The sequence below is a fragment of the Lissotriton helveticus genome, chromosome 8 (genome assembly GCF_964261635.1).
Source record: "Lissotriton helveticus chromosome 8, aLisHel1.1, whole genome shotgun sequence".
Lineage (NCBI taxonomy): Eukaryota > Metazoa > Chordata > Amphibia > Caudata > Salamandridae > Lissotriton > Lissotriton helveticus.
In genome coordinates, this window is record NC_136069.1 from 1140123174 (window position 1) to 1140147371 (window position 24198).

The following is a 24198-nucleotide window of genomic DNA, read 5'->3' on the forward strand; positions in this document are numbered from 1 at the left end:
GTCAACCACAAGCATAGAGTAGAGCATTGCTCCCCTGGACCATTGAGCCAGCGAGCAGCTTCTCTTTCCATTTTTTAGCAAGGTGGATTACCACTTCATAAAAATGTCCTTGTGGACTATCCACCCTTTTTTAACACACCACTCATTCACATCTACACTCACACCTAGGGCCCTCACTCCCACAGCACCATACGGCTGGAACAGAAGATCTCCGCTAAAGAGCCCCTTTATGGATGCCCGTCTGGTATTGCACCGCCGATCCGACGAGGAGCAAGTCCATATGATGAAGCTTGTTTGCTGGGTGTGTGAGGACTCTAGTTCCGACAAAGAGGATTCCCCTCCTTTGTGCCTCCACTCACATTGGTTCATCCACCCCCTCACTGGGGAACTGCGTACTCTCTCTTGTTCTTCAGTATTTTGAGTATGTATGCTGGACCCTGTTATACAGCCCACCTTGTCCCTCTCTTTGTTTAAGGTTCATTTTAATAGTCCCGGATGGAACTGCTCAAGGATTGCTGCTTGCTGAGTGGACACTTTACCATAATCATCCTTAATCTGTTCTATAGCAGTTCTTCTATTCTGTTACTCCTTAGAGTGAGGATTTGGGTGTTTTATATGGTGTGGCTGTGCAGCCTTACTGTGGAATACACATACTGTGGAATACACATTAGTCTTTTGTCAAGTCGGGGTCGATGGAACAACCTTAAGCTCAACCCAGGGTAGCTACGGCTTCGGGAAGCAAGGCTTGCTCAAAGGAACTTATTGTAAAGTGTTTAACAGTAACAAACAACAAAATAAAGCCACAGAACAGGAAAAAAACATAATACCATTTTTTTTTAAAAACATCTTTTTATTAAGCAGTTGGTTAAGAGTACAAATCTATTAAAGGCAAAGCTATATACATTCAAAGGCCACTAAGAGGGCGCCTTCTCCACAACAATGCAAACACTTGACCCAGGTCTGTTCCCAGGTAGCATACCCTGCCCAATTAGGGAGTGTCTCGATCCCTCCGCCCAGGCTTTTATATGGTAGACACCCCCCCCCCATTTCACTCCTTAGCCTAGCGGTTGAAGCCCCTGTGGTGTTTCCGTGGATCCCAGATCTTTTCCAATTTACGGGGGCAGCCTCAGGCGCGGTATGTTGTGTGTTTCGCGAGTTGGCACCAGTCCAGGTCCTCTTCCCATTCCCTAATCATTGGGTACCTGCCTGCACCTCAAAGTGTGGCTCAATGGTTAGAGCGGCAGACCCTGATGCAGAGGTCTAGCCTGGGACCAGGGTTCAATTCCCCGCCTCGGCGGGTCTTGGGCTCAAAATTCCACGGACCTGATAATTCTCGCCTCGGTGCCTATTCCAATCATGGAGTCCCACTCTGAAACTCTGGGCAATAGCTTGCTTAATCTCCACAACGGCCCCCACAACGCTAAGGATGCCTGGCCTCCACCTTGGGGGTGCCCAGGAGTGGACACCTCACAGGGAAAGCCAGGATGGGTTCCACAGCGGTATTCGTACAAGCGCCTTGAGACCCTTGCGGGTGAGTAGTGCGCTATACAAGTATCAATTTACAATTTACATAGTCTGGCTAAGTTGCACTTTGCCACCCCTGCCGCCATGTTTTTCCTAGTAAGTATGTGGCTGGGCTCTTTCTCTCCCACCAACACATCCAGCAGCAGCCATCTGACCTCAAGCCGGACAGGTTAGCTTGTTACTTCCCTCATTGTTTCTATTATTCCTGCCCAGAAGGTTTGGATCAGCGGACAAGTCCAAAGTGTGTGGTAGAACGTGCCCACGTTTCCACAACCTCTGAGGCATTCAGCTGAGTCGCTGTGGGCCATTTTGAACGCCCTTGACCTAGAGAGGTAGGATCTATGCAATATACGAAGCTGCACCAGGTGGAACCGTGCTCGTATAGCAATTTCTCTGGGGCACTGCAACACCCCGATGCACACCTCGTCCTCAAGGGGACCCAGATCGACTACCCATTCCTCTCTAAGTGAGGCTAGACAGTCCAGCATGTTGTTTATTATCTTCCTATATTTTAGGGAGACTGCCTCGAGGGGCATCGGGTCTAGTATCAATCGATCCTTCATGGTGGAGTAGTCTGGGATGAGCTCCCCTTCCGGTAGATGGCGTTTCAGGGCAGGCTGCATCTGCCGATTCCCTAAAATCTCCACCTGCACCTGCTCATATTCTGATTGCAGCAACTAGAATGTCACTAGGGTGTCCGCTCTCCAGACATCACCTAGTTTTTCTTTCCCTATATTGTGCCAATGTGTGTGGGTGCACAGCTTTTTAACCCCCCTCCCCCATCTGTCGCTGTCCCAGGGAGGGGTCTCTGCAGTCAGTCTATTGTCCCATCCCAGACATTTGTTGGAAGCTTTCCATGCCTGCAGTACCGCCCTTGTGTGGGGTGGGAGCGTGTCCCTCCTGGCTTTGCCATATAAAAGTCCTAGGTATCCCCTGCTTCCCATGACTAAACGGTCCACCTTATATGGTGGTTGAGACCGATCCCCAAATACCCAGTCATTCAGCACCACCAGTTGAGAGTCCCAATAATAAGCATGCAAGTTGGGAATCGCCAGACCACCGACATGGACACCACACTGCAGTTTCCCCAGTGAGATCTCCCCCCCTCCAATAGCAGGGATCTCAGAAAGCTAATAATCCTACAGAAGGAGGAGTCTGGTATTCTGAAAGGTATGTAGAGAATGCGTGGGAAGGTCATCATTTTAAAAAGGGCTGCCCATCCCATTAGTGAGAGGGGTAGTGTGCTCCAATGGTTTGTGTGGGCTGATAGCGGTCGATCTGGGGTAATTGGTTGCGGCCAAGAATGTTTTCATGTCCCTAGTTATGTAGATCCCTAGATAGGTGAACCCATCCTTTCCCATTGGGGCTGGACACTGGAGTGGCACGAGCATGTTATCGGAGGAAAGTGGGAAGATGAGGGACTTGTCCCATTTGATTTGGCAGCCAGACGGCGTAGATCCCCAAAATGCCAGAAATATGTAGAATTCTCAGTATCGAGAAGCTGGATTCTGTCACATATAACAAGATATCATCTGCATAGAGAGATATCTTCTCCTCCCAATTCTCCTCCACTGTGATGCCCTGGATTAACGGGTCTCCATGGACCCAGGCTGCTAAGGGCTCCAGGGCTATGGCAAAAATCATAGGAGATAGCGGACATCCTTGTCTTGTGCCCCTTCGTAACTCGAAGACACAGGAGTTGTAACCATTTTACCCGCAGCCTGGCCTGCGGCGCCTCATAGAGTAGCCAAACCCAGGAGCAGAAGTTTGGGCCAAAGCCCAGCTGAGGCAGCACTGCAGAAATGTATTTCCACTCCACACTAACAAAAGAATAGACCCCTGATAGTCTATTTGCTAGGACTTTAGCTAGTACGCTTGAATCATCTTGCAAAAGGGGAACTACCTGGTTGCCAGAATGTCAAAATGTAACCAAGAAAAGTGAGAAGACATTATGTTGCAGTTGTGATTGTAACAGACTTGTTGTTTTTGAAATAAAAAGAATAATAAAAAATAAAAAAAATGTACCTAAGTGAATCATGATCTTCGTCAAACAGAAATCTACCCTTCTGGGATGCAGTTAACAATTTCACTAGTGGATGGAGGAACTGTAGTAAATGATGTGCTTTGCTCTGTACAACTGACTTAACTCTTCTAAAGTGATCTGAGCACTTTCTCTGATTTTGTTTTTTTCTATGACATTATCTTCCCACAGAAAGCAAAAAAGTTCACATTGAAGTGAAGGAGAATAATGCTGAAGAGGAGGAAGAAGAGGAGGAAGACGAGGATGGAGAGAGTGAAGACGATGAGGAAGATGATGAGAGTGATGGCAGTGAAGATGAAGATGATGAAAAGGCATCGGATAAGGAAGGAGAGACTCACGTGGATGGAAAGAAAGCCACTGTCAAAAAGGCCAGCAAAGATTTTACGTCTGAGTCTGAATCTGATTCAGAAGACGATCGCACAAAGGAAGAGCGTGCATATGACAAGGCAAAACAAAGAATTGAGGTAACAAGCCCATCTATTGTTTCTGACCTTAGACACATATTTTTGCTTCCAGTTACTGCTTATAGAATAGTTACTCAATGAGAAGTTTGGTTTCACTGTGCACTGGTGTCTGTTGCTCGCTCTTAGCTAACATTATTGCTTGTACAGTGAGCACAGATCTGTTTTCGGTTTTTGGTAATGTCTCTCTTAACCTTCCTCAACCTCTTGCTTTTGTTACACAGTCCGGGTCCTGAGAAATCATAATTCTTGCCAGGTGCACCTTAACTAGTCTACATCCTCAATGTGCCATTCCCTTCACTTAGCTGCTATCCGAAGAAGACTGTAAACTTAGTTGTGTGTGTGTGTTTTTTTAATGTTTTGCCGTTATCTTGCCATGTAACTACAATCAGAGTTCAAGGTTTTACAAAAATTGTGCAGTTTCTCTGAATTACATTTCTACAGTATACACTAATTGCCGAATGGCTCTGCTTATCCACATGTTTGGGAGAAATGCACAATGATCATCTTCGTCTCCAAAATACACAGTCTTTTTTTGACGTTCCAAACATTGCACTTTTAGGAGCATTCTTATGCTCGTTACCATAAGCAAACCGTTAAAAAAAGGGTCAGAGACCAGCCATCCTTTTGCTTACAAAGTTACAAAGTTGACCTCTCCCTGGGTGTAGGATTCCAACGTATATGTATAAGGGTTCATTTGCATATACATTGGGTTTTTAATTGCAGCAAGCTTGTTGATCACTAAATCACTTACTTAAGCTGGGTTCTGTTGTTTAATAGCTAGGAGCTACAGCGCCCAAGATGTAAGAGTCCTCTCCTAAGTCATACAGGTTGTGACTAAAAATCTGAATATGTTAATTCTCACAATAAGCATAAGAGGAAAGGGCTTATAAATGTAAAAAATTATCGCCAGAATGTATTTTCCTCATTGACTTCTATTTAAGCAGAGGCAATTTCAGGTGGGAGACTGCCAAAATAAGGCAATTTTTTACTTAAAAAATTGGGAGTCTTCTGCCTGAATTGAGTGTATTGGCATGTATGCACATGGTAGCTTAGAGTCCACTGGTATGTTATTTTATGTGTATTTGCATAGAGCACAACTTGCACTCGAGGGTAACCATGGCGCTGAAGCAGGAGATCTATGGGCCAAGCCAGGATCGGGGCTAAGTGAAGAGCCAGGTCTTCAGTTTCTTGCGGGATTTAAGTACTGAGAGGAGGTTTGTATTGTGCTCGGTCAGTTGGTGATCCATGCTTTAAGAGCGAGGCAGGAGAAGGCACAACTTCAGAACCTGGCTCTGCATATGCGGGGTGTTTGCGAAAGTGGGATGTGGGTTTATAGGGGAATAGGGTGGGAAGTAATTTAATTGCCTCAAATTGTAAGGCGCAAAACTTTATAAATAAATAAACAGCAGTGCGGTTGAGCAGAGGTACCTGGTAGGTTTGTGGAAGTTTATGAGGTTGTTTAGGTACTTGGGACAATTTCTGTGTAAGGTTGGATGTAAACCCTGATGAAATAGTCTGTCTCGTCTCCAGCTTGTAGGAGATTTTGGAATGTAAAACTATTCCAAAGGAAAAAAGCACCGGGCCATATACTAAGCCAACCTCGTTCATTAGGATCATAGCAAAAGTCAGCAGCTGCTAGGCACCATAGATCGAAGCACAATGGGGCAAATGATGGAGCAGGGATCTCAGATGCAAGCATTCACATGGAAATACTGGTAAATAAGACAAACTATAGATTTTGGGGCAGTTTCTTGAGGCACAAAAAGCCCTACCTTCTCTTCTGCTCCACATATTTTCTCAGGCATATACTATGGACTGTCTAGGTGTGAACAGTAGAAGTAGGTAAGGCAAGGGCACCTCTGGAACTCCTCATCCCCCAAAAGGTCGTTCGCAGTTGACATCTTGCCTTTGTTATTCAGTAAACAACACTTGCCATCTTCAGGGAAACAGTACACCTTGGGTGTTTCCTTTCCAGGCCACGCCCGTCTTCAGTGTTGCTCCAGGAGGCAGCGAATCCCATTGCACCACTGTTGTGTGAGCCTTTAAACCATTCATTGGCTGAGGCTTTGTTAGCCACTTCTTGCCTTTCTCGTCAAAGACAGTGCTACTCACAGCTCTCCATTTCCTGCACAGATCCTTGTTGCTACATTTATACTTTTAGGCCAGGAACAACTTCTGCAGCTGCAGGAATGTACGACTACCACACCAGTGGTGCTTTTTGTTCTCTTCAGGGGCACTCTACTCATCCGTAAGTGTAGTGGCCTGACAGAGACCCAGAAATCAAACATGTTGAAGCAAAGGGGCATAGAAAAGATTCTTTAATATTTCTATCTCCTGAGGGACATTTTGGATTTGTTGCATGTTTGCATCCTGCAAGAATATAACTACCAAATTTGTGTTAATCACCTTTCCCAACAAGCAACGATTTGTGGGTATTACGGTTTTCACATTTAGTGTAGCCACTTGCATCTAAGTGAGTCTTTTGGCATACAAGTATTGTGTGTCTTTGACTTTTCTCTTGCGATAACAGAGCTTAGTGTCCTTCTGCATATGAAGTTAGAGGAGTCCTTACATAAATCCCAATCGTACATCCTTCAGCAGCCTTAGCTTCTGTCATCGCCCACAGTGTAAACTGAAATCAGAAAAAAGTACTAAAATAAACATAGAAAAGATTTCTCAAATTTAATTACCAGCTTGTCTCTATGATTACTTGCTTTGTTTTCAAGATTGTCCATCTTATTCGCTTACCATGCATCATTCATTTACATCACTCCTTTTTTCATCTCTTTCATAATGTTAAAATATTCAGCAAGTGGCATCTCATTGAAACATATAAAGTCCCTAAGAATATATACAAACTTGTAAAACAATTGCCATTCCATAGAGGTCAGGTAACCTCTAACCATTTGTTAATAGGAAATGAAAATGATCAGTGCAGCTATGCAGCATACAACTTACAGTGATGCAGTTCACACAAAAGTGTGGCTCAGCATTTCCGTTGTAATCAAACCTCGAAAGCTTTCAGTGTAATACTAGGTAAGGCCACAAGTGTAAAAACGTGGTGTTAAATCCTTATTTTACCTATCTTTGTTTTAGAACAACTACTCATCAGAGCAACTTGTGGAAGTTATATAGCCCTCTTTTCACAAGTAAAACATATTGCAGAAACAAACAGGTATTGGGCTTCAACCAAATAGCAAGCGTACTTTTACAGTGGCTCAGATTGAAAACTGTTATATCAATAATCTAGACAAAAAATAATGACAGTACATTGCTTAACTATTGTATGCCTGTAGTAAATATCTGATAGAGACTACTAGCCGCAGATTCCTTCACTTAGAATTATCCCCATGCGTGAGACTGGATCTGGAAACTTTTTGCCACAGCATTCCTACGCGCCGGGGGTGGGGCGACATCACGCGACTCCGCCCAGGCGTGGCCCGCGCATGTGACGTCAGCGAGGTCACATAAGCCTCACCCCGGCACTCCTACGTCAGTTTTTTCCTTTTCCGCGTGCAACGCGGATCCGGTCTTGCTACGGGCCTGTTTTGGACCCTTTTTTTCTTCACCATTGTCTTTTCTCTTGGTGGAACAGTGTGCGAATGCCTTCGGGCCTTGCATGTCGTGTGGGCGTCTTATGTCGGCAACGGACCCTCACCTCATTTGTATGTGGTGTTTAGGGGAGGATCACGGCACCACTGATTGTGAGGCATGCCAACAGGTGAAGCTGAAGTCGCGGCGGGAGCGCCGAATGGAACTACTCTTGGCGGGTCTCTCCAGGTCGACTTCTCCCCTCGATCAGCCTCTGCAGACGGCTTCAGATACGGCCGTGGTCATCGTCCTCGTCCTTTTCCGATGTCGCAAGAGAGTCGCTCCCCGGTAGGTAAGTGTCACAGTTTGTCCCCGGGGGCTGGTGTTCGGCCTGCCGGGGGCATGGACTGTGAGCTGGTGATGCGGCCCCACGTGTCTACCTCCTATCCACCATTTCCCGGTGCTGGGGCGGCTGTGGACATTCTACGCATGGGTGACCCGATTGCACATTTTCCGGTGGACCATCTCTTGGAGGTTCTCCACCAGGGCTCTTGTGGGAAGGAGATCTTGCTTCTCTTTGAGGGTTCGCTCCTTTCTTCCCTGACGGGGGCTTGGAGGCGTCCCGCCTCGGGGGATCCGGTGCCTCAACACCTTCTCCACTGACACCTCCCGGCGCCGCGTGACCCGGCGTGCCTTTCCCTCCACCTCTCTGCTGCCAGTAAACGTTTGCGGACCGCATTTCCCTCCCTGCCACCGCTGTTGACTCCGCCGTCCCGGGAGGCCAGCTTGCTGGACTCTTGGGGGCGCAACATGTTCGCCTCGACCAGTGCTGCCTTGAGGGCCCTTAACACCTTGTGTGTATTGGCTAGGGCCTCCTCTTGTTTGTGGGACTCAGCTGAGTCTCTGGGCTTTGCAGATTCCCAGGAGACTGTTCAGGTGGACTTACGGCATTATGCTTTGGATGGCCGCGAGCTAGCAGCGTTTATTCTCCGCTCTCCTCTAGACATCTCGGAGTTGCTGGGCAGGGCCATGGCTTCCTTAGTTGCCCTCCGCCGCCATGCTTGGCTTAGGGACAGCGTGTTCCCTGAAAATATTCGGGAGCAGCTCATTGACCTTCCGTTTGATGGCAGCCTGTTGTTCCATGCCCCGGCTGACTCCGCTATCCAGAGGTTCCTGGCAGCACTCCGTCCTCCTCAGCCTCCTCCTCCGCCTTATTCTCCTCCTCCCCCCCCCGGCCCCCCCCCCCCCCCCATCCCCTCCTCAGTGACGGCGGGGTTGAGTTGGTTTTGGGCCTTTTTGGGCGCCACCGCATGGGTCGCTGGACCACCTCTGCCACATCCCTTCCCCTCCTCTTGCTGCTAGGGGTCCTGGCACCTCTGCTACCCTCTGAGTCGGGGTCCTCTGGTCGTGCCTCACACCTTTTCTTGGGGGATGGTTGCCCTCTATGCTGGGGTAGCTTGGAGGTGGGTTGTTCCTGTTGGGACTGTCTCTTTGTCCTTGTTTCGGGGTGAGGGTTGTAGGCCTGCTACATGTGTCATGTCCTTTTACGCAGGTTCCTTGTCTCCAAGGGAGAGGGGAGGGTGGCTGTCTATGTACTGGCAGGGTGGCCGCTCTGGGCTTACTCTGTTCTTCCTTCTGTCCCTGCCCTTGGACACTGCAGTGTTGCAGTGTGCCTTAAGGTGTTTTTTTCTTTTTTATATACTCTTTCGCACACTGTTCCCATGCTCCCACAGTTTTTTGTCTGGTGGTTCCGCGTTGTGGTGCGGAAAAGTTTTCTGAAGAAAACTGACGTAGGCGCGCTGGGTGAGGCCTATGTGACCTCGCTGACGTCACGTGCGCAGACGACGCCTGGGCGGAGTCGGGTGATGCCGCCCCGCCCCGCCCCGCCCCTGGCGCGCAGGGATGCTGTGGCAAAAAGTTTCCGGATCCAGTCTCGCGCCTGGGGATAATTCTACGTGAAGGAATCTGCGTCTAGAATCGTCTCTACCAGATACATAGTTACCGAAGGTAAGTAACTCCTACGTTACTGTTCTGAATAGGTTTTTTTATCTTGTGTACTCTGTTTCTCCTTTCCTATCGCTGGAAAGTAAGTGGTGTTGGGAACAAGTACAGCAACTTTCTTTTACAGAATCAGTTATCTATTATTTGCATTTTGAGATGCATGTTACAGATTGACACATTTAAAACCAGCTGTGTTATCATTATCAGCTCAGTGTCCGCTTTTATTGTTCAGAGTCCGTTTATGCTCTTATGAATGAGTTATCTTTCTTGTTGTCATGTCTGTGTATGTTAGTCTGCATGGGCACATTTGGCTGGAAACGAGCTTGTATTGCAGTTGCATGCCCTCTTTGTGTTAAGATCTTATTGTCCCTTAAAACCTTTTTTCATAATTTTGTGAAAAAGCACATGTAGCACAACCCATATGGAAAATAGTGTGAAGCTGGTGCTCCATTCCAAAGCACTGGCTCTTGAGCAGGAGACTTCTAGCTGCAGAATCTTTAACTTACAATTTTCCCAGGTGTTAGACTTGAAATGGAAAATCTTGAGCAGCATCTCTGCATGCTGGTCGGTGGCTTTGATCAGCTTGTCGGTGTTGTCTGTGCCGAAAAGTGACATACATGGCGCCTGTATAGGGTGCCACCCAAGTGCGCTCACATGAGTTATTTTCCTTCTGCGCCATCAGCGCAGATCGGCAGAGAGCTACCACAGTCATTTTTGTTTTTGAAGTTTTGACGATATCCCCTAAAAAAAATAAAACACCTATGGGCTTTAAACCCTGGGGTTCCTGTCAGGCAGATGTCTGTGACAGACCTCTATCTGGTTTGCCTCTGGTGCCTGCAGCTGTTCCCTAGTGCTCATCATTGCGCTAGAAGCAGTTGGGTAAGTTGCATAAAAAAGTTGAAGTGCTCTTCGACGTCTTCGTGCTGTTCCAAGTCTTTGGATGAGGCGCAAAGTACGACATCACAGATCTAGGCCTAGCTCCCACATGTCAGCCAAGTGGCCGGAGTCTGGGTTCACTCCACTACCCCCAGAGCTTCCCAAAACAGGCGCGACGGCAGCCCAGTTAAGAGTGTTATGAAGCAATGCACCTCATATTTGGGCAGCTGAGCTCTCAAAAGCGCCTTTGGCCCCAAGGGTTCAACAGGTGCTCCCACTAGATTTTGACCGGCGGATTTGCCCTCTGCTCCAGTCGAGCCCCTTGGATCCGATCCTGGGTCCGCTGCAGTCGCAAGACCTCGACCTTCCCCAAAGCCCATTCCAATGATACCGTCTACCCAACTTCGATACGGAGCTGGATAGGCATCGGCCAACGTCAATTCCAGCGCCGGCAGGAACATGACCTTCCAAGTTGGAGATCGAGCCTACCTTTGTCGATAGACCCTGTGGTGCATACAATTGAGAAAGATCGGAGGATGCTTATGGTTACACCAAACCCATGGAAGAGCTGTGGAAAAGTAAATTTTGCCATGTTCTGTGTCCCTACGCCTCATCCATCATATGTTATGTGTGCATGACCAATATGCATATGTTATTCCCCATGTCTGATTAATGACGCAATTCCAGTTGTGTCCACCTCTGGTATGTCATTTTCCAGTCCTCGTGAATACTACGAATATCAGGCCTATGTAAAGTAATGTTGCCACGTTTCCCAGTGTGCACGTTATTCCATTATAAAGTCCCCGTTTCCAGGCCTCAAAAGGGCCCGGACCACAGATTCAGCTCCTGTCTCCTGAAAGCCTCGCTGAGGAGCGATACAGCCCCCACCTGTATCCTCGACCCTTCACTTACTTCCTGCCTCGCAGTGCCCGGTGCAGCTTGGCTCTGCCTCTGAGTCTGCCAAAAGTATGTTATAGTTCCAGCTATCAGTTCGGTCCTCCTCCTCTGCATTCCTAAGCTACTGAACTGCATCAATAGTTTCCGTCATTGTCTAGCCTTCTCGTCTCCACGTTAGAGAAATACTGTATTAATGGTCATTTAGTATACTTCATCACGCACTTCATGTAGAATAATGCATGGTCCAGTCTTAGAGTCAAGTTAGCTTTTCCCCTCATGACTTCTAGTTTATATCAACATGTTCCCTAAACATCAGATACCAGATAGGGTTTAGGTACATGTCGCTCCGACCCTCCAGACTCTAGTCTCTGCTCCTAGCACAGAGTTCGTAGCCCCCAGCTTCTCCTAGTAACACGTCATTGCTAGTTTTCGCGCACCATTAGGTTAGAGGTCCCGGCTCCTTAGGTAGCCCCCTCCAAAGTTTCCGCCCATTCATGACATATTCTGTTACGTTTGCACCACATGTCTATGTATACGCCCAGTTACACCTCTTTTTACTGTTATCTTTCGCGACTGCTACGCGTCACGCCTTCTGCTCCACCCACTGTTACGCCTACTGCAATGTAATGCTATGTGTTCGCGCTATGTATATATGCCTGTGTTTTGTTATTGAATGTTAGCGCGCTCATCCCAGACCTAGCCCCAGCAGCTGCTGGGCCTCTTTTCCCCTGTTGGGCCCCAGTTGTCCTGCTGGGCCCTGTCATTCTGTTCCTATGCAGGTTGTCCTGATCCTGTCCTTATGCTGTAATAAACCTGCAGAAACTCCTACTACCTCGAATCTTGACTCTTATTTATTGAGCTATCTGTTATGCTATAAGTCTAGTCAAAAATAGGGTATTATTTATTTATTTACCACATAATGGCGCCCGAACAGGGACTTGCCCTTTCCCCACGCGTCGGTGAAGCCACGCCGACCCCCTGACTCTCTGCAGTCGTGACGGAACTCTTCTGCGCAGTGGCAGATATTTCTGCTCAAGTATCCCTCAGGCCCACGGAGGAGACGGAGGAGGCGGTCCAGCATCCGAACGAGACGGTGGAGGAACGCGGCGAGTCCCGACCAGAGCCCAAGCCGAGAGTCCAAGGTCCGAGGTATCCGGAGGCCCACCTGTAACTGAAGTCCGAAGTCCGAAGTTCGTCGTCCGTCGTCCAGTCCAGTCCGAGGCCTTCCGTTCCGTGCTGCCCGGTGAGTACCATTGCTGGGGTAGTATCTAGACAGGACCAATCTAAATTGACTCCTGGTCCGTGGGTTGGTGGTGCCCAGACTCACAAACGAAGTGTTCACCTAGGTGGATACGGGTCCTGATGCGTCCTTTTTATGGGACCGGTATGTTCCGTACTGTTACAGCAGTGCATCCAGTAACTCTAGTCTGTTCCGTTCTCGAGAAAATCTGTTCTATTTCTGTTCTCAGTATTCCAGGTAATATTCTGTTCGAACTGTTATTTATAATGTTCTTCATGTATTTTACTGTTGTGGTATGAGTGCGATGTGATTTCGTGTTTTTATTGTGTATTGTATTGTGTCCAGATTACAGTTCAGTCATGCCCATATTTTCCAAGTTACGTCAGTTAAAAACTAGAAAAGGTTTATTAGAGGAAGCAGTTCCTGTCCCGCCTAGGGACAGTCCAGGTCACTTTATGTATCAGAAACATGGCATAAGCGCCATATTGTATCTAGATTTATGGGTAGAGTATACCAAACAGTTAGAAGAAAAGTATAGATGGCCCGTATCGGGTACATGGGATGCCGAATGTATCATGCGAGTAGAAGAAGCATTATGGAAAAAGAAAGCCAGACAGTCACAGAAAGATGCCATCGAGTTATGGCGTAAAGAAGCGCATAAAAGAACGGAAAAAGAAGTCCGAAAGTCAGAATTAAGTAGAGAATCCCAGGAACGAGCCCAAGAAAGAGAATTAATCGAGATAGGTGAACAAGTCAAAGCCGAACAGTCAGACAGACAGAGGCATGCCCTTATTAAGGGTATGTATCCTCTTCTTGCCGAAGGTTTGCCAAAAGCGACCCCAGAGGCACCCAGTAATTTCCCGCCACCATTAGTTCCGACCAAGCTACGTCACAAACCGACCGCAGCTGATATTTTTATTTCGTCCTATTTGGACGACACAGTCCCCGAATATGCCAATCCTGTTCGCGCTCCGCCAGTCCCTGTAAACCAGGTAATTCATGTTCCTCCAGACACCGGAGTACCGGTTACGGTACCCCCGGTCCAGCCTACAGTTCCATTTCCCACTCTGCCAGGACGTAGAGCCTCAGTAGACGACTCCAGTTTAGGGGCCGCAGGAGGAGCTACTCCTCAAACCCCGCCGCCACACAAGCGTTTATCAGCACTCGAATTACATGCTCAAGCATCACAGCGTACTCCTAAAAGTAATAAGTCTGTCACAGAAATCAGGCAAGCCCTTAACGAATGTGTCTATGATCCAGTCCCAGCCGAATATACTATGGTTTTATATTCCTTACGTGTAAGGAGAGTGACCGAGTATCTAGTCACCTTACCGAATATGAAAGAAGATCTAGACAGAATATATCGTTTCATCCGTACAGGGGATGATCCAGAAAGTATTGGCGAGATTATGTCTCAAAGGAAAGCCGAGATCCAGCTCATGATATTAAAGTTCCTGATCAATTGTCTAATAAGAGAACAAGATTACCCGTCTAAAGATCCCGCCGAAATGAGAATCCTGACAAGGTGGAGTGATAATATAGCCGAGGGTAAGCACAAGACCGTCGGTGCTATGGAGAGTATGTACAAGAAAATTCGTAAAGAAATAATAAGGTTACACGACCAGCGTAAAGCAGCACAAGTAAGCGAGAAAGAAAGTATCTCCGATCCTGAAGAGGAAGAGAACGAGAATCCCGCCAGAATAGCGTATGTAGGAAAATCCAGATTTCCAGATCGCCATTTACGTCTAGAACCCAAGTCTATTTTTCATCTAGCACCAGAACAAGGTTCTCTAGAACAAGTATTTCAAGCTACCGATCACATTCTGAAATCACGAGTCGGTTACAGTGAATTAAGTACTATGCATGAACAAGAACTAGCCCGATCAGCAGTCCGATGGATTACTGATTCTACCACTTTTCCAGACGAAATAGTGGCACAAATGTTTCTGAAACTGCCCCCAGCCGAGCAACGATTGGTGGGTATGTATATGATTCAGCACCTCATTACTCTGTATGAGGGTCAACATTCTGATCCAGGTCCGTTGCACGATATCCTGAACGAGTTACTCCAGTATAGATGGAGAGGTCTAGGTACTGATTTAATTAGTACAACCTTATCTTAAGTGTGTACAACACTTAACCTTGGCGCACTGTTGCTTTTTAGCGGAAACCGCTGTACATATAAACTCTTAAACCAGTCTCAACTTTGTTTCAAAAAAACTTATATTTTTGCATTAATAAGCAAATATTTTCTCTCAACCATTTACATGAGTTTAACAACAAAACTCCATTATTTGATCAACACAAATGTTTATATCATCACATTTCAAAAAATAAATGTCAATTCTTTAGACTTTTAACATTTCTTTCTGTCTGTGCCCAATGCATTTCGAGCTCAATGGAGCTCTTCTTCGGGGGCCTGTGGAAATGAAATAAGTCTACACTGATTTAATTAGTGTCATTCTAGAACAGCGCCACAAGTATAGAACGTTCCTGAACCCGCATTTTGTTCATGTCTCACCCCCAGAAAGTAAACCATTCTACATAGACAGACAGAATCCGTTACGAGAAGTCCACCCAGTCCAAGGGGCGGGTGGCGTAATGCAACGAGTGTTTGTATACACTCCAATATCGAAGATGGAACTTCTTGAAATGAAGAAATTAATTCCCTGTCATGACAAAGATCCAGCAGGGTTCCATAGAGAATTAAAAGACATGCTCCGTATGGGAGAATACACTTACCCAGATATTATTAAAATGTTAAAGGTCCTGTTACCCGCAGGGGTGTATGAAAAGTTAAAGGAAAAAGAATGGGAGGTGGGAGAGAAAAAGATCGATTGGGCAGCTCTAGAAGCTGAAGACAAGGCACGAGTACCAGGTACCGGTCTTGGAGATAAATGTAAAGAATTACCAGAATTACTGATTCAAGTTTTACCCAGATTATTGACAACTAGGAAAGAAGACTGGGATGCAATCTCAGCCTGTAAACAGAAACAAGATGAAGATATTAGTGATTTTTATTCTAGATTTGAAAAATGTTTTAGTATTAATAGTGGTCTCAAGACAAGTAGTGAGTCATACCCTCATCTTTTCGTCACCAAATTAGTCGAGAATTCAAGTCCGCAAATTAAAAATCGAGTTTTGAAAGTCGAAAGCACCTGGCAAGCGAATACCCCGTCCCAGATGCTCCAGATGCTCCAGTATCACCAGAATAGAATCAGAGAAGAGCAAGAACACGAGAGAAAACGTATGAAAGACACAAAAATGAAAGTGCTAGTTGCACAATCTGTTCCTCAAGACAGTCAGAAGAGGGGTCCGAATCAAGCCAGTCATCCTGCAGCTCCCGTTAGAGGGAACTGCAATTATTGTAAACAGCCAGGTCATTTTATAAACGAGTGTGCAGTTCTGAAACATAATATAGCTACTGGTAAGACTAAAGAAAGACCACGTCCGCCGAGACAAGAACAAGTTTCACAGATTCCTCAGCCACAGAATGCACAACAGACAGTTCCCGCACCGCAGCCTATTGCTGCAACACAGCACGTTACATCGCAGATGTACCAGTATGCTCAGACAGAGTATCCAGAGTACCAGCCATATTCATGAAACAGCCTAGAGAGGGAGGTAGGTTTGCCTCTCATCGAGATACCTGTAGATCAAGAAGGTCCCTATGTTCACAGTCAAGTATTAGGGAAAGACAGAAAGTTTTTGATCGATACAGGGGCAAGTAGGACCACAATTAGTCATGCCGAAGTTCCAGGGGCTCCGCTCTCAGGCTCAAGAAATGTTTCCCTTGGATTTTCAGGAAAGCCAATAGTTAATGAGATATCAAAGCCAGTCACTCTAGAAGTAGGTCCATTGTCCCGTACTACTGATCTGTTACTTACTAAGTCATGTCCAGAAAATCTATTAGGCATTAAGACACTGAAAGAATTAGGTGCAGTTATTTGCTGTTCCCCAGAGGGAATACGTCTGTTCCTACGTGACTTTAAGGGTCACTATGTATTACGAGATTTTGATTCGAGATTGTTTAATGTTCCACAGCATTTATGGGCGCAAGGTCCAACTGATGTAGGTTACATGCAAATCACACCCTATCGTGTGACTCTCAAACCAGGTGTAGTGTTACCCCGAATCAGACAGTACAGATTGCCACCTGAGGCTGTAGCAGCCTTATCCAAAATTATTGACGAGCTCATGGCTCAAGGAGTAGTTGTAGAAACTGACTCCAATGTATGTAATTCTCCGATCATTCCAGTCATGAAACGTACTGATCCAAATGCACCCCCAGTATATCGATTAGTGATTGATTTACGAGAGCTTAATAAATGTATTATTCCTCAGTACCCAGTTGTCCCAGATATTTCTTCCCTGTTAACAGCCATTGATTCCGAAGCCATGTTTTTCACTGTTATCGACCTCAAGAATGCATTTTTCAGTGTTCCAATTCATCCAGACAGCCAGTTTCTTTTCGGATTTTGTTTAAATGGAAGGAGCTATATGTTTACACGCGCTCCTCAAGGTTTCACAGAAAGTCCTAGTATTTACAGTCAAGCACTCAAGAGACAACTAGACAATATTCACATGCCAACTGACACTGCCCTGCTCCAGTATGTCGATGATCTACTGATCACAGCCCGTTCTGAATGTGCCTGTGAGCGAGCATCACTTACAGTTCTGTATTTTCTAGCCGAGATGGGGCACAAGGTGTCACCTTCGAAGCTTCAATTCTGTGTCCAGCAAGTGGTATACTTAGGACACTTGCTGTCCAAGAGGGGTAGGCAGTTGACACCAGACCGTATCCAGTTAATAGCGAGTCTTCCCCAGCCCAGAACCCAGAAGGAGGTACGTGCTTTTATCGGCCTTACTTCTTATTGTAGACAATGGATTCCCCAGTATGCATTTCTAGCCAAGCCACTGATACAGTTAACGACACAGGAGGCAGCCGTATCGACTGTCCTCCCTTGGACATCTGAACATACACTTAGTTTCAACGAGTTAAAGAAAGCCCTATGTCAAGCTCCAGTTCTAGCTACACCGAACTACAGTAAGCCTTTTACACTTTTCGTTACTGAACGCGAAGGTACAGCATTATCTGTTCTTACACAAGATCAAGCAGGACAATACAAGCCCTGTGCTTATTTTTCGAGCACATTAGATCCAGTCGCCCAGGCGTTGCCTGCGTGCCTCAAGTCAGTTGCAGCCACAGCACTAGCTATCAGACAAAGTGATTCCATAGTTTTAGGACATTCCCTGATTGTACAAGTCCCACATTCAGTAGAAGTTCTTTTAAACCGAACACAAACTCAGCACTTGACAATTGCACGTTTAACAGGTTATGAATTGACACTGTTCCAGCCACACATAGAAATTAGACGCTGCAACGTCCTGAATCCTGCTACACTGTTACCATCAGTTAATTCAAATCCAGACCCACATGATTGTGTGGAAGTAGTTAACATTACGACAAAGCCAAGACAAGACCTGACAGACATTCCGTTACCAGATCCTGACCTGACACTTTATGTGGATGGTTCATGTATGAGAACTAGTACAGGAGAACTAGTCGCCGCGTATGCAGTGACTACTGACACCGAAGTTATTGAAACACACCGTATTGATACCCTGTCCGCTCAAGCAGCAGAGCTAGTCGCTCTGACACAAGCCTGCATACACGCCAAGAACCTGAAAGTTAATGTTTACACAGATTCACGTTACGCATTCGGAGTTGTACACGACTTCGGAGTGCTCTGGCAGGAGAGAGGTTTCATGACTTCTCATGGAACCAAGATTCAGCATGGTCTCCTTATTCAAGCCCTGTTAGATGCCATACATTTACCGACGTCTATTGCTATCATGAAATGCAAAGCACATACGAAAGTTACTGACATTATTTCCCAAGGTAATGATTTAGCAGACCGCACAGCCAAGCTTACAGCACAGACTCCAGACATTCCAGTTAACATGACACATACTCCGGATCCGATTATATGCATGACAGTTAAGGACCCTACGCAAGATGTCATAGATATCCAGTTACATGCTACTCCCGAAGAAATCAAGAAGTGGTCTGAACAAGGAGGGGTCCAGACAGATCAAGGATGGTTAACGAAGGGTAGAGCCACATGGTTTCTCCCCGATTCTATGGTTCAAGTCATTATCAATACCGCACATAGTCCAGCACATTTAGGAGAAAAAGCTATGTTAGACAGTATCCAGAACATTTGGTTCAACAAGCATTTACGAGCTGCAGCCAAGCAGAAAGTCCGCACCTGTATGATATGTTGTCAGTTTAATCCAGGTAAAAGTGTCCCGGTGGAACAAGGTGGTTTCCAGCCCCCTGACCACCCTTTTGAGGTCCTCCAGATGGATTATATTCAAATGGAGCGATGTCGAGGTTTCAAGTATGTCCTTGTAATTGTATGCGCTTTGTCCAGGTGGACAGAAGCATATCCAGTCCCAGATTACACAGCCGCGACCACTGCCAAGCAGTTGGTTCGTGAATTTTTCCCTAGATACGGACTCCCTAGAGTCGTATATTCTGATAACGGTCAGCCATTCTCCTCAGAGTTAATGAAGCACGTTTCCCTGTTGTTAGGGTACCAGTGGAAGTTCCATTGTGTACGCCATCCTGAAGCAGCCGCTCTCGTAGAGAGACATAATCAGACTCTGAAAATCCGTATTGCAAAAGTCTGTAAAGACAAAGGTGTGGACTGGTTAATAGCTCTGCCAGTCGCTTTGTTTTATATGCGCATGGTCGCACATTCCAGATCAGGTCTGTCCCCGTACGAGGTCGTATTCGGCCGCCCCCCTAACATGTGGGGTACTCCTAGACCCCGAAGTATTACCGATGTTTCATGTAATATGCTGACAGATTACCTAGCTTCCTTGATGTCTGCCCTCAACTCATGTCGTTCACAGGTTGCCGCCGCATTTCCAGACAATACCGAGGTGGCACCGCACGAGATCGTTCCAGGCTCCCTTGTGATGGTCCGAAATTTTGACAGATCAAGTCCGCTGGAACCACGTTGGAAGGAGCCACGCCAGGTCCTCTTGACCACCCGAACTGCCGTCAAGTTGGAAGGCAGGAAGGGGTGGGTCCACCTTTCTCATGTAAAACTTTTCAATGGATTGAAATCAGTCTCCAAGAACATTTCCAAGGATTGCCAGGATTCGAAAGATTGCCAGAACATTGTTTTAAAGGACTGTCCCGCACAAGACATTATTACAACCCCTCCCTTGGTAGAGAAAACTCCGCAACAGGAGTATAAGTTAAAGCTCAGGTCTAGTAAAATAAGTCAGTCAGTTTGATTGTATAAGTCCTCCCCTAGGTGAAACGGTTAGACTGTTTCTGACATGTATAAAATAGACCCCCATAGTGAGAGAGTCAGTCGAAGTTCACTTCAATGTATCATTTTTCTAAGTTTCATATTGTTTCTCAGCATAATGATTTCCTGCACCAGCTACGCATTTTTCCTGTATTTACCAGTTCCTCATGTAAATATGTCTACTAATGCTACAGTAGAGCACACGTTTAGTGATCTGCCTCCTCACGAATATTCTTACCGCCTCGCTATGCGCAACAACACATTTATCCGTATGTTACATTATTCACACCAGACCAGCAATGCCACTAATTGTTGGGTGTGTGGTCGACTCCCCCCTTTCCAGACACCGAAGGGAGTTCTGCCACTGTTTCCTTATCCATTCTCACATAATGGTTCGTGTGGAGCATGGTCCACGTTAACGTCATCCTCAACAGATATGTCTTTTCTTAACAGTACATGTTTTCCAGACAAGCAAGGTTTCCCCCACAGAACAGGTTTAGATCTAGAAAACGAAGTATATAATTTAGGTAATTATTCGTCGAATTTCATGGTCCTGAATGTTCAGTCTGATACTACTCCAGACTTACCTGCTATTTCAGTACTACCAGTCAAAGGCGAATTATGTGTCCGTAGTTATGGTTCCGTACATGTAGGTCATAGTGAATGTACTACTGTTATCAAGTATAGTGACAGTGGGAAATCTATTTTCAAAGCTTCACGTCATTCTTATTTTATTTGTGGTCAAACTGCATATGTCCGTCTGCCCCTCGATTGGGAGGGAACCTGTTACATTGCTTTCCTACTGCCACCTGTTTTTCTAGCCCATCTGATTATCACAGAAACACACATCTAGTACACATCAGACATAGAAGGGAGTCCCCAATTGTCGATTATACTGAAACTACTCTAGAACAGTATACAGATTTCAATAAAGGTTTCTTCTTCTTTGTAGGACCTGTCCAGAATAGTAAGCTAATCCGTAGGTTAACAAGAACCCTTGAAGCTGTAGTTAATGAGACTGCCTCTGCTCTAGGTAACCTAACCGAAGAACAATCTGCTATGAGATTTGTCGTTTTGCAAAATCGTCTCGTCCTTGACGTCATACTGGCCGATAGGGGCGGGGCCTGTAGAGTCATCGGATCTAGTTGCTGCATTTTCATTCCAAATAACGCGCCGTCTGTTTATTCAGCTATAACCAGACTCCATAAAATTGCCCATCTGTTACATCAAGATCCAGGCACCTGGACATGGTTCGGTTGGTTCTGGAATATAATTTCCGCATGGGGATGGAAAGTCCTGTCTTTTCTAGGTATTGCAGTAGCGATCATATTTAGCTGCTGCCTCTGTATGCAATGTGGCCCTGCGATTTGCAGCATGTGTGCTACCTCTTGTATTCCTAGTCCCAAGCCCCGTTCTAAATCCCGTTCCAAGACAATTCGAGACGAGCAAATGGTACTGTATGAAATGATAGATGGTATCATGAAAATTGATGTTTCCTGATGGAAACGTAGTGACAAGGAGGGAATGTGGAAAAGTAAATTTTGCCATGTTCTGTGTCCCTACGCCTCATCCATCATATGTTATGTGTGCATGACCAATATGCATATGTTATTCCCCATGTCTGATTAATGACGCAATTCCAGTTGTGTCCACCTCTGGTATGTCATTTTCCAGTCCTCGTGAATACTACGAATATCAGGCCTATGTAAAGTAATGTTGCCACGTTTCCCAGTGTGCACGTTATTCCATTATAAAGTCCCCGTTTCCAGGCCTCAAAAGGGCCCGGACCACAGATTCAGCTCCTGTCTCCTGAAAGCCTCGCTGAGGAGCGATACAGCCCCCACCTGTATCCTCGACCCTTCACTTACTTCCTGCCTCGCAGTGCCCGGTGCAGCTTGGCTCTGCCTCTGAGTCTGCCAAAAGTATGTTATAGTTCCAGCTATCAGTTCGGTCCTCCTCCTCTGCATTCCTAAGCTACTGAACTGCATCAATAGTTTCCGTCATTGTCTAGCCTTCTCGTCTCCACGTTAGAGAAATACTGTATTAATGGTCATTTAGTATACTTCATCACGCACTTCATGTAGAATAATGCATGGTCCAGTCTTAGAGTCAAGTTAGCTTTTCCCCTCATGACTTCTAGTTTATATCAACATGTTCCCTAAACATCAGATACCAGATAGGGTTTAGGTACATGTCGCTCCGACCCTCCAGACTCTAGTCTCTGCTCCTAGCACAGAGTTCGTAGCCCCCAGCTTCTCCTAGTAACACGTCATTGCTAGTTTTCGCGCACCATTAGGTTAGAGGTCCCGGCTCCTTAGGTAGCCCCCTCCAAAGTTTCCGCCCATTCATGACATATTCTGTTACGTTTGCACCACATGTCTATGTATACGCCCAGTTACACCTCTTTTTACTGTTATCTTTCGCGACTGCTACGCGTCACGCCTTCTGCTCCACCCACTGTTACGCCTACTGCAATGTAATGCTATGTGTTCGCGCTATGTATATATGCCTGTGTTTTGTTATTGAATGTTAGCGCGCTCATCCCAGACCTAGCCCCAGCAGCTGCTGGGCCTCTTTTCCCCTGTTGGGCCCCAGTTGTCCTGCTGGGCCCTGTCATTCTGTTCCTATGCAGGTTGTCCTGATCCTGTCCTTATGCTGTAATAAACCTGCAGAAACTCCTACTACCTCGAATCTTGACTCTTATTTATTGAGCTATCTGTTATGCTATAAGTCTAGTCAAAAATAGGGTATTATTTATTTATTTACCACAGAGCCCAAAATTAACTGTTATGAGGAACTAGTTGATGCCAGAAGTCTGGACACCTCCCCAGACACTGGCCTAGTCTCTCCTCCTACTGTGACTATGGAGGAAGGGTCTCCATTTGACATAGTGGTGAGTCGAGCAGCTGAGATTCCTCACCTTACACTGCCTTTTGAAGCAGAGGTGCTACAACTGGGAGATGCTCCGACTGAGCCTCTCCTCTTTCGACAAAGCCCTCGCGTATGTCCTGCTCGGGCGATGAGCCAAGCATGTGCAGGGATTCCTTTGTACAGGACGATTGTCTTCCGCAATAGCATTGCTCCTGGGGATCCAGCTTTTCTCACCCAGTTATGTTATGTTTGCCAGCTTTTCTCACTCTGCCCACCTTCCCCGAAGAATCGGGTTGTCCAGGCCTCCATGTCCAAACTCAACCCTGACGCGTTCCCGACCACGCCACCTTCAGCAAGAGGGCGTTTTCTTCCACAGCCTTGCACTGAGGTCCGTGCTCTTGGGCCGGTATTTTTCACACTTTGGTATTCAGTTGTGCAAGTTGGATCTATTATCTCTGAGGAGCCCGGAACAATCCGGACCCAGGCTTATCGGCATGGACGCAGCAAAGTTCACCATATGTTTAAGGCTGGATACAACTGACTCACTAGGCAGAAAAATTGCTACATCTGTAGCACTGTGTCACCACGTCTGGCTGAGATCTACTGGCTTTTTGGGGAATGCCCATACATCCCTTATGGACATGCTCTTCAATGGCACCCGCTTTTTTGGCGACAAGGCAAATTCGGCACTCGGCACAGCAGGACCACTGACCAGTCGTTGAGATACTCCACGGCCTTGCATAAGCCCCACTCTGCCTTTCACCCCTTCCGTGGGAATGGTAGGATCTACCAGCTGTGTCCAATTCTGCCCAGCCACCACAGCAGACCGGGTCCCCAGCTCTTTCTTGGCCACAGGTGCAGCTCCCACAAGCCGCATAGGGTAGAAGTCTTCCCAGTCCATTACCCCCCAGTAGCCACAGCCGCCAAACCCTCTTAAAATGCCTTCTCACCATCACAGACAACTGGTCTTCCGCAGGATCAAGCATCACCTGCCCTGCTGGCAGTCTATAGCATTGGCCAAATGGGTGATTCAAATTGTGCAATGGGTTATGCTTTTCCATTCTCCAACACCCCGCCGTCCATGCCACCATCCTAAGACTGGCTGGAGGACCACCTCTTCCTGCTGTGTCAGGAGAGGCAGGCTCCTTTGGCCCGAGTATGCCCGTATTAGAAGTAGGTTAGTGATCGTAATTCCAGCTGCATTCTGGTGACCATAATGGACAGAGGCTTCCGCTCTATCTTGACCTGTGTTGTCTCAATTTCTTCCTGAAGGAGAAATTCAAGATGTTCACGCTAGCTCAGATTCTGGCTGCCCAGGAGACTGGATGGTAGCATTGGACTTGCAGGACGCTTATGTTCATATTTTATATTTTCAGTGGGCCACAAGCACTTTCAATTGGCTGTGCTCCTGTTTGGACTTACCAG

The 24198-nt window shown here is 46.5% G+C and overlaps 1 protein-coding gene across 2 annotated transcripts in view; it reads left to right on the top strand.

Annotated features, from left to right (window-relative positions):
• Positions 1-24198, top strand: part of EIF5B (eukaryotic translation initiation factor 5B) — a 499902-nt gene that overhangs the window by 222485 nt on the left and 253219 nt on the right. For both annotated transcript variants that reach the window (XM_078658012.1, XM_078658013.1), the window contains exon 10: positions 3737-4029. In XM_078658012.1, the coding sequence (XP_078514138.1) occupies positions 3737-4029 (293 nt within the window). The remainder of the gene's footprint in view (positions 1-3736; positions 4030-24198) is intronic.